The 11,034-nt window shown below is 41.7% G+C and overlaps 1 protein-coding gene across 1 annotated transcript in view; it reads left to right on the forward strand.

The window, feature by feature from the left end:
• The window catches only part of TMX4 (thioredoxin related transmembrane protein 4), a 45,484-nt gene extending 34,962 nt beyond the window's left edge, over nucleotides 1-10,522 (forward strand). Inside the window, exons 7-8 of the mRNA XM_045980847.1 lie at nucleotides 2,257-2,320; nucleotides 3,481-10,522. Of these exons, the coding sequence (XP_045836803.1) occupies nucleotides 2,257-2,320; nucleotides 3,481-3,845 (429 nt within the window). The 3' untranslated portion in view covers nucleotides 3,846-10,522. The remainder of the gene's footprint in view (nucleotides 1-2,256; nucleotides 2,321-3,480) is intronic.
• Nucleotides 10,523-11,034: the final 512 nt, after the last annotated feature.

Here is an 11,034-nt window from a genome sequence, read left to right on the forward strand (position 1 = left end):
ACAGAATATTATTCCTTAAAAGAAGTTGGGAGGAGAGCTTTCTTTAACAAGAGAATAATGATTTCAAAGCAGTAAGAGTCATACATTTTCTGGTAATCCATTTCCATAAAATACCAAACATATATCTCTGATTCCTTTTCTACAACTGTAATATTTATTTTAAAAAGTGCACAACAGCTAGAATTTTAGCCTTCAGGAAGGTCTGTAGCTGTGCCTTCTGTGCTCTGTGGCACCTTTGCCATTAACTGAGGGCTGAAAGCAGAGCCCAGGTGTGCAATCGTATGGAGCTTGGTTCCTGGTGTCCCTGAAGTTCTTTTCTCTCTGAATCTTTCTAGAGTTTAACTTACACAGTGGCCAGCAGGAGCATGGTATTTTCCATAGAGGAGTGATTTCCTGATCAAATTACTGTTCCCCATAAGCCTAACTATTCTGTTTCCTACTTTTTCCTAATTTTAAAAAAATGAGAAATCAAAACAAGTCTGCTAGTTTGGATTTTTGTTTGTTTCCTTGATTGAACTTCGTTACAACTGAAATATGTTACTAAATGTATTTTTCAACTGTAAACAAAGGTTTCAGCCTCTAATTCTATATACTATCTTACTCTAGTGCAGTTTTTTGTTTTGTTTTGTTTTCTTTTTTTCAGTTCTGGGCCATCTGTAAACTTGGTATTTGCTGAGGATCCTGCCAATCTTCTGGGGGTGAGGCCTAGTGCACGGAGTTGCACCTCTCCTGGCAGGGCTCAGTGGAAGCTCCTTCCCTTTGCTTTGTGGGACTTTTGTTCCCTGAAGGCTGTTCGCAACACTTTAGGGGATGAAAAAAGTAACAAATGGCAGCTCCCTGATCTCCAGTCCCCAGGCTGAAAGATCACTGCCCCTTCTCTTCAGTGCACCCTCAGGGAAAGGCAGTCAATCCCTTTTGTGTGCGCCAGACTCCCAGACTCCTAGGGTGTTTGCCCCCTACCGACCCTCCCACCCCCCACCCCCAGGCCTGGCCACTGCTCTGGAGCATTTGCCGTATGGCTCGGCCCCACAGTGCTCCTCCCTGGGGAAGGAGCCAGATCTTGCAGGAGTTGTCACTTGCTTGGATCCCTGCTTGGTGAGCGGTCCCCGATGGTCAATTTGGTGTAGCTTAGAAGAGCTGGCAGCTGGTGCTACCCACCCACTCTGGAGCATGCCCATGGCCTTAAAGGCTGCCTCCTTCAAGTGGCCATTCTTGATCCTTTCCAAACCTAGAACTGGTTGTCGTATCTGTATCTTGTGAATATCTGTCAAAGTGCTTTATTCATTTTTTCTTACGGAATTCATGTTCCATATTGCTTTATAATTAAACCGTCAGTTTTACTTCTTTAGGTTCTTTCACATTTTAAAGCACCTTTAAAACACTAATGTATGAAGTAGTAGTATTGTTTTAAAGCCCTTCAATTATTCAAAGTAAAGGCATAGTCCAGGAGTTAGCTAGGTACAAAAAGTGGATTGCCCTTCTAAACAGGCACCTTCCCTCTGGGTGGATGTTTGTGTTGTGGGGTGCTGTAGGGGAAGGTGTGAAGAATGACTGCAGCATATTCCCAGTCAGAGAACTGTGCCCTTTTTGACACAATCTGTAGCCTCATCACTGTGGCCCATGCCAGTCCGGGTGCAGAACAGGGATTGGGCCGAACCTGCCTCCAAGGAGCTTATAGTTTACAAAGGGAGAGGGATGCTTATAGCAAGTAGAAAGTGAGTCATGCTGCAGTAAGGTTGAAGACAAAGCCAAGGCAATCACTGTCTAAAATAGGGTTTAGTTCATATCATCAATGACTTTTCTCACAATTTATTTCAGTAGAAGTTTCTTATGGTACTCTTAAGAATTCTAGCCCCTGACATCGTCTTTTATTCAGTCAGTGGTTACCCAAGGGTGAGAGGCAGCCATATGCAGACGAATTTTGTTTGGCCAGAGGAGTGTTTTTTAAAAAGGCCATTTTAGGCTTGGCTCAGAGTATCTATTTTCTTACACCTGTTTGATATACCTATTTTTAATGGGCTCTCTATAGACATTTGACTTTGTGACCCCTGACTGCTGTTATATATTCATAATATTTTCCTACATTGTTTCATTTGAAAAATAGGAGATTCTTGATTGTATCCATGTCTTTTTTGAGGACTTTTGACCAACTGCTAATTAATTGTCTGTGAATATCTGGTTATAGAACCAAGGCCTACATTTGAGGTTCTTTGGTAATAAATATCTAGTCACTGTAAAATCACATTTTCCCTCCAGGTCCTGGTGGTAATATCAGAATGTTTCTATCTACCATTTCCAAAGCATTTATCTGAACACACTGGTAAGTATGACAAACTCATGTGATAGAGTATTTTTGGAATTCTGTGGTGTACCCTTTTGTGCTCAGAGAGATACTAGATTCTTCCCCCCTAATTCAGTAGGTATCCAGACCATCACCACTACCAAATTCTTTGAAATGTATTCTCTACATCAGATTTGAACAAAAGTTTTTTTTTTTCTTCCTTAAATTAGGGAATACTTCATTTTGGCAGTTGTTTTTTCCCTTTAAGTGTATGCCCTTCATCAATTAGTTGATACCTTTTCCTTCATTCAAACTAGAATGAAGGAGGGAAATTCATATTTATTGAGTCTCAACTCAAGTCTCAAGACTGTGAGAATAGTCTTCCCAAATCCTTGCACTACCCCACAACATTTGTGGGACTCAAGAGCCTTGGATTTGCATGCTCTTATTCCTAGTTTTGACACTTTGCATGAAGACTTTTATGAGACTTATAATTGTTGCATTTTATGTGGGAGTTTAAATAAACTTCTGTTTCTTTTGAGTTCTTGAAGTTGTCAAGGCTTGGAGACTTTCATAGATAATTAGAAAATATATTATGTTTAGAATTCTTAAAAATCACCGAAAGTTAAAGTAACTTAGGAAAAAAGGAAAAGTTATTAACTCACATAATTGCAAGATCCAGGGATTTTCTGGCTTCAAGCACAGCCCAAGGGATCTTGGGTTGTGGCTGATTCAGGGGCTGTCAACAACCCTAACTCGCATATTATCAGCTGAACAAATCCTATGGGAAGAGAGAAGGCTTATCCTCTTGACTCTGGCTGAAAGCTCCTGGGAAGTCCTGTGATTGGCTTGACTTAAGTCACATTTCTCAACCAATCACCTGACCAGTGGGTGGGTCACAGAGTGTTCTGTAAGGCACCAAATATAAAGCATGAAGGAACCGTTGCCCTCTGTTCTCTACCAAAGTCAGCAGGGCCAGGGAGATCTCCAGACAGGATCAGGGAGGCCCCGGATGGAGCTAGGACACCATCAGCCAGAGGTCTGTGCTGTGGGATAACACAGCTTCAGACTGGAGAAAACTGTCACGTACCCGCCCCCCCATCCCCCCAACTCGGGCTTCATTTCACGACTAAACACACTCGATGGCCTGCTGAGTGATCAGTTTATCGAGAGGACGTTCCCTTCTCTTCCCTCCACAGAGCAGACCCGGAAGTCAGAGGAGGCTCACAAAGCCGACCAGCCGCAGGACGCAGAGGAGGAAAAAGATGATTCGAATGAAGAAGAAAACAAGGACAGCCTTGTAGATGACGAAGAAGAAAAAGAAGACCTTGCTGATGAGGATGAAGTAGAGGAGGACGAGGAGGAGGACGGCTCGGTCGTCCCCGCAGACGAGGAGAGGAATGACGCCCAGGACCAGGGCCCCCTGAGGGAGGCCCAGGAGGAAGGCGAAGCTGAGCCTGAGGAAGACTTGCCTAAGCCGCCCAGCGCCGCCCACACAGAGGCGGCGGAAGACACACTGAGGCAGCGCAAAAGCCAGCATGCCGCTAAGGGACCACAGGTCTAACGACAGTATTTCCGAGCATTCAGACCGAAGGAGTAGGTCAGCTTCCCTCGGGTCTGCAGTGTAAATCAAATCCTTATTTTTTCCTGAATGAGCAAGCTTCTCTTAAAAAAGCGATCTCTAGTCATGTAGTCTCTGGCATTGAGCCTCATGTAGGTTAATGAGAGCGTTTCAGGCATGACAATCAGGAAACGGAGAAACCCCCGCATGTGGGGATCTGTCTGGGGACTTGGGATGGGCACACCTTCACTGGCTTGAGGCTAGAGAGTCCTGACAGGGAAAGCACCCCGCAGACGCCATAACACGAAAGCCAAGCACCACGACCATCCTCACAGTGCATGGGAGGTCCTGCAGAAGTCTTCTGTGGTCAAACTGTAAGAGACATCAGCCACCGTGGTACGGAGACGCTTTTCCAGAGATAGAAGCCGAGAGGGCCCTGGATATTATGGTAGAAGAGAGCTTGGACGCCATCCCAACTCTCTGAACCTCCTTTGTTATGATTTACTTCTTACCTTTAGTGTTTGCAACTTTCCCACCACAGGCCTGCAGGCGCCCCACGCTCTTCACAATACTTCCTCAGTGAGCGGCCTCTGACAGCCGCCGCTTCCCATCAGCCGCTTTCATTCTGACTTGAGGGTTTACATAATCCAGAACCAAAGCCCACGGAGCCGTGACTGCCAAGCGTCTTGAATGAAATTTTGTAACCTTTGGAGATTCAAAAGGGAAGCAGGGATTTTACAGGAGAGATTTTTGTTGTTGTTTGCCAAAACGTAGTAATTTTTTTTTTTTTTTTTTCCAAAAGGTTCCTTTAGCAATATTCTTTTTGAAGCCAGAAGTGCCCTAAGTGTTGCCCAGGACAAGGTTGTCTTGTGAAGAGAACTTGAATACTTTGTTGTTTTGCTTCCATCTCAAGGGGTTCCCTGGCTCTTGAACCACTTTAATATTAACTGCAAAACCATTTCTGGTTTTCTTTCAGTGATGTGCTTTTGGTGAAAGAATTAATGAAAGTGAATATCTGGAAATGAAAGATTTGGTTTCGTTTCCTTCTTCCTTAATCTTGTAAAGAATTTTATCCCTGTAAATCTCTCAATACTCAATCTACTAAAAGTACCCAAGGGGCCCGATTTCTTTTAAAGAATCCATCCATCTACTTCTGCCTTACCTGATTTATGTCTTAGAATAAATTCATAAAATTAGATTCCAACCTTATGAAAGATGTCTAAAGTTGATCTTACACCCCTTGGGTCTAGACAGAAAAACAAGTAATACAGGTTTATGAAATTCAAAAAGTTTCTGTCATCTTTATAAAGAAATATGCAATATACTCCTGTCTGGCTGTTTTGATAACCCTTACCTGGTATTAACTTTGAACACAGGCTCCCTAGAGGAGGGGGAGGTGCTGAGACCCTCCACCCTCAAATGGCTGAATGGGCCTGTTGCAAGCCTCACACAAAGGGAGTTTTTATTCTGACAGAGTCCAATTTTTAGAGATGGTTATTTTTCATCTTTCTAACTCAGTTACCTGACAGTCTCATCCCCCAGTACTATGAGGTTCATGAGGAGTTGCCAGTAGTTTTTCTCTTTGCAGCAACAGCACCTTGAGTTTGAGGCCGTCACAGAACTGACAGACTGGGAAAACCTTGACTTTGGCTCATTTCCTGCCTCTCCTGCCATGTACATCTCTAACACATCCTCAGCCCAAGCACCATGGTTCTGATGGTGGCAGCTCCATCTCCCTGATCATGGAAAGCTTTTCTGATTCTTTGCTGAGCGGGGCCTGTGCTTCTGTCACTGGATTTCTTTCTCTTATAACCAGCTGAAACAAAGTTTTCAAAGATCATTAAGTTCAAGTTCAGAGGTATGGAATAAGAAAGTTTTCATAGTTTGGCTTTTCTGCACAATACCTCCCCCCTTTTCCACTCCTCATATTAAAAAAAAAAATTTTTTTAAGTCGGGTATTTGACCAAAAGGGAAGGAATGAAGAAATAAAATCTATTTTTGCTTTTTATGAACATAAGGCCAATTTTCTACTGGACCCCAAATAATACCCAATTATATAACAAGAGAAATGTATGTTCTTTCTCAGCAATATTAAAAAAAAAAAATCGGAGGAAGAAGAGAAAACAGATTAGAGAAAAAGATTCACTAAAAGTTGAAGCTTCTGTGGCTATAGGAACCTTTTTTTTTTTTTTTAAATATCCTGGCAAAAAGTGGATTTTTTACTAAATGGCTGGAAAAGTACACATCTAATTTAATTTCTTTTCACTTGAGGCCTGTAGTTTTGTTTCCAGTATTTACTGAATAAAAAACTAAAGGGAAAAAAGTCAACCCAAAATAATTTGAAATTAGATTAACATTCCAATAGGCTTTTATGGATTTTTTTCTGGAGATAATCTATTTAATCCAGAAGTCAAATGTGTGGAAACATGATTTTGATTAAAAAAATAAAAAATAATCATGCTTCCCTATGTTGCAATATCAGTTTTCTAATTATAGAAGAATATTTTATGTAAATCAAAATTAGGAAAATTAAATAAAAGTGACTATAGACTGTACTGGGGTGCAGTGCGTTTTGTGTGAGTAGTTGGAGCAGGGTTCTTTTCTCTAATGAGAGGGAAAGTCTGAAACTTCTAGCTACCTTTTCATTAGTTTCTGTTATTCATCTCTTGCGAGATCTGCTCTACCACCCCAGCTTGCTTAGAGATCTCCTATTGAAGTTATGGATAGGCAATCCCACTTCTTTCTTTTTCTTTGAAGTCTAAGCACTGAATGGGGTAACAGGCAGTACTCATTCACTTCACAGGTCCCCGAACCTCACCTCACGGGTGCATACTTACACCTTATCTGGTGTGTAAGGGCCCTGTTAGCACAGGCCTCTCTAACTACAAAAAGAAATCCAAACTAACGACTGTAATACAAAGTAAACAAGCTTTAACCAGGTTGGATTTTAGCAGGGGAGAAAGTCAAATTTTGACCTTTTTATGGCCCAAATCCTGGTTGATAACTACAGCATTGCTACATGATTTGAGGATATGTAAGTCTGTAGAGCCGGCATCCTGTAAGACCTTTGGGAAAGGATGAGAAAAAATGTCTTCAAAGGCGAGCACTTAGCCTTTATGTTTTTTTATGACCAAATCTTTAAGAGTGGAGCCTGTATGCTGCTTTCCAGGATGGCAAACATTAAAGAGCCCAAATATATGTGAAAAATAAGGGCCACTGAAGATTTCAGTATCAAATGTTAAATTGGCATGAAGGGAGAGAAAGAAGGGAAAGATTGGTGCTTTCGCTAATGTGTATCAACTCATCTCTGTCCAGCTCAGTATTGAAGTGTTATTTCTGCCAGTATTATAAGTGCGTAACAGACCCATCCTATCAAATACCACATTTTGAAAAGTATTCATGTGACTCTTTTGTGCCAACAGAAAAGTTCCTTCTTGTTCAGTATCTTTACCTTAGTCTGACGTTTCGATCATCTTCTGATCAGTTCCTCTTGAAAAACCAAATGATGATGAACCTTGATGGGGCAACTTTTTGAGCAGCTTTTCTGAACCAGGAGATTTGGTTAGATGGCCTTTGGTGGTTTCAGAACAGGACATGGCCTTCAGATGGCTTCTTCTTGGTCAAGTTTCGTGGGAACTGTGCCCTGCATATGTGTGACTCAGATCATTTTCACATGTTTCTGATGTAGTTTCATTGTATTTGTTACTAAATAGCTTCTTTGTGCAAATGCAGTTTTTACACTAAAAATGCTGTTTATTTGTATTGTAATACATTATAAATTTGTTATTTATATTGTTTGTGATAGTCTTAATTATTTAGCTCAGTGATATTTAATTATTATTCTCTTCATCCATGTGTTCTTTGCTTCCTCAGAGAGCATCTGCAGCATCTGGAATAGGGAATCAAAATTCAAGTCTCAAGCAGTACACTGCTTGAATTACAAATCACCTTATCACAAAATTATATACAGCCTTTGATCATATATGTTTTTATTTTATTGTAAACTTCTGTTTGCCTCTAAGCCTAATGATAGTGTTAAGTAAAATCAAAACAGTATATTGCTTTTCATAGAAGTATTTTCACAAAAGTCATTTGCCTAGGCAGTGAAAAATACTGCTTTGTTAAAAAAAATAATTTTCATGTGCCCATCCTCTGTCCAATCTGTTTGTTCTCCCCATCTTTCTTTTCCTCCCTCCCTTCCTCCCTTCCTTCCTTCCTTCTCTTTGACTTGATGAAATGCAAACCATGTGCCTTTCAGTTGCTCTGGAAAGTGCTTCAAACCAAGAATAAGTGCAAAGATCCAAGACTTCCTCTTTGTTATAGCCACTGTGTTACCTATAGAAACTCAATTTCACTCACTTCTTAGGTTTCCCTCAGCCCTGATGTCTGGAGGTGGTCAGGGCTGCTGCAGATGGCTAAGAATGCTGCTAATACTTCAAGACACTGCGACTGACCTGGTCTCCTAAGGCATTCAGAAGACTCGTCTACACCTAATCCTCCCTATCACCATAGTGTTGGAAAGGCACCAAGGAGAGGAGGTGACTCTCTTAAATCCCCTATGGGACTGAACCATGGATATTGGAATTTTCCCTTTTGAAAGATGATAGAGGGAAGTGTAGTGAGAAGAAAATGAACTTCCATACCACCCATTCCCTCAGACAGACTGGCTCAGTAGGCTCATTTGTCTGTATAGAGAAGATTATCCATTATGCAGTGTCTCACCATAGGTGCACTTAGTCATGCATCCTTGGTGAGAACAGAACTTGCAGCTTTTGAAGTCAAAAACCCTGAATTGCAAAATGCAATCCCCTGCTTTGCCCCATCTTGAAGACTCCGGAACATATTCCAAAATAATAGGAATTCTTTCTTAGAACATGTGAATTTCTCAAGATTGATAGCTATTAGAGAGTCTAGGCTGTGTTAACAGACTCCCAAATCTCAGAGGCTTTAAGAACAAGAATTTTATTTCTGCTTCTCTTAGGTCAGGTTAGCCATCCCAAATAACAGTAGCTGTGCTTTGCGCAGGTGTTTCTGGGACCCAAGTCAAGAGAGGCTTTGCTGTCTAACATGGTGGCTCCGAAGGCAGCTATGGCCATTTTCAACTCACCAGTCTGAAGGGAAGAACATATGGAAGAGTTTTTCTGGGAGATTTTAAAGCCAGGCTTCCAAGAGGCACACACGCATTACTTCTTTTCGCATTCCTACAAAAGGACCTAGTCACGAAGTCACGGGGTCAAGCCTAACCAAAAGGGAGTCTCAGATATGTCATCTTGCTATGTGAAGAGAGAGAGATTAGAGAGCTGGCCTCTTTGCCACAGGGACTTTATTCTACCTACCTGTGCCACCTGCCTGTCTCAAGAAGAGTAAGCAACCGAGAAATGTCAGCCACGTGAACGGGCAGGTGGCAGGAGAGGGAGCCATGCACATGGCCCGGTGCTTTTTGGCTTCCTTCTGGACTTTGCTATATTTGATCCTCAAGATACCAGACTTTTCAAATGATGAGTGAGGTGTTTCAGAGAGTTTATATTTTATTTGGGAAGATGGACATGAATAAGTGGGATAAGAATTATAAAGGGAGAAGTTACGGGATGCTATATGGGCTTATGCAGAAGGAACCCGATCTAGATGAGAGTTTAAGTGGTACATGGGACCAGGAAGCATGATGAGGGGTTGCTGAAGCAGAGATGGATTTGGCACCCCTCCAAGACATGCACACGTGTAAGCTGCACACGTGGAAAGATAGGACCGACATTTATCTCCATGGGAGGTTCTTTGCTGAGCCATCTGGATAGATTCTGGGTTTCGGTTTTCCTTTTGTATGAGGGAGTGATAGAGAAACAGTTTCTTATTCCTTTACCAGGCTGATGATGTGACTCTCCAAGGAGTATAGCGTTTCCAAGACTTACTTGACAAGCACTGTTGTAGAACAGAAAAATTGAAAACCCTCCCACTATAACAATTCAAAATGGTGGCTAAAGTATAACTGACCTCTTTTTAAAGGCCAAGCTGACTGCAAAAGGAAGAATTCACAGTCACCCAGAGCCATAAGGTAAATAAAGTGACATGGTAGGGGGACTGCCTCGGTGGGGGTGATGGTGATGGCAGGGGACAGCTGCTGCCCTGGGTACACATGGATTTTGTGTACACGGGTACATGGGTACACATGGCCACATTGGTCTAGGATTAAGGTCTTGACTCTAGCAAGGTTGGAAGTTGGAACTAAAACTCCATGAACTTCCCAGTTACATCCCTAGTGGGAACAAAACAATCTCTTCTCTAGCACAGGGCCACTGCAATAAAACTCATGCATCTCAACCTGTTCTATGTGTCCCAAACTAGACTTCCCTGAGAAAGTATAACCATGGGCCTAACACTTATCTATTGAAGTTTGAATTTACACTAGTTTCATAGTCTCAAAAGTTCATAAACCGAGAGATTCTAATAAAAAGCCTAATGGGGAAAGGTGACATACTAGCAGAAGCAAGCACTAAACTAAGTGCTCTTATAAACACCCTCAACCTGGCCTTAAGATTCTCATAGATAAAGCCCACTTAAGATGAACTCACAATCCAAAATGACAAATTACACAAGGAAACTATTAATCAGCAGAATTAGTGTTGCCCTAATCCTTGAAATCCTATCAAATAAAAACATTAAACTTTCACAAATGATTTAAAAAATAAAAAGAGGAACATAAAACACAAAAGAATAAGCCCCCCCCCCCCCCCCGAATAATGTATTTTAGGGGCATTTGGATAGCTCAGTCAGTCATGCCTCTGACTCCTGGTTTTGGCTCAGGCCATGATCTCAGGGTTGTGAGATCCAGCCCTGTGTCTGGCTCTGGGCTCAGTGCTGAGTCTGCTTGGGATTTTCTCTCTCCCTCTCTTTCTGACCCTCCCCCTGCTCACTCTTTCTCTCTCTCTCTCTCTCTCTCTCTCTCAAATAAAATCTCTAAAAAAGAGAATAATATATTTTAGGTTCATGTGTGCTGCATGTTTCAGTAGCTCAATCTTTTTTACTGGCATATCTCGTGTGAATATGTAACACATCATTTATCCATGTAAGGTGTTTCCCATTTTTGGCTGGCCCTTTGAATCTTCTGACTATGAGGCATTCCCAGAGCTACTTTCTCAAAATTTGGTAGAAATACTAGAGTGAATGTTAGAAATTTATTCCTCAGGATTTTCCAAGA

This window comes from Meles meles, chromosome 16 (assembly GCF_922984935.1).
Source record: "Meles meles chromosome 16, mMelMel3.1 paternal haplotype, whole genome shotgun sequence".
Lineage (NCBI taxonomy): Eukaryota > Metazoa > Chordata > Mammalia > Carnivora > Mustelidae > Meles > Meles meles.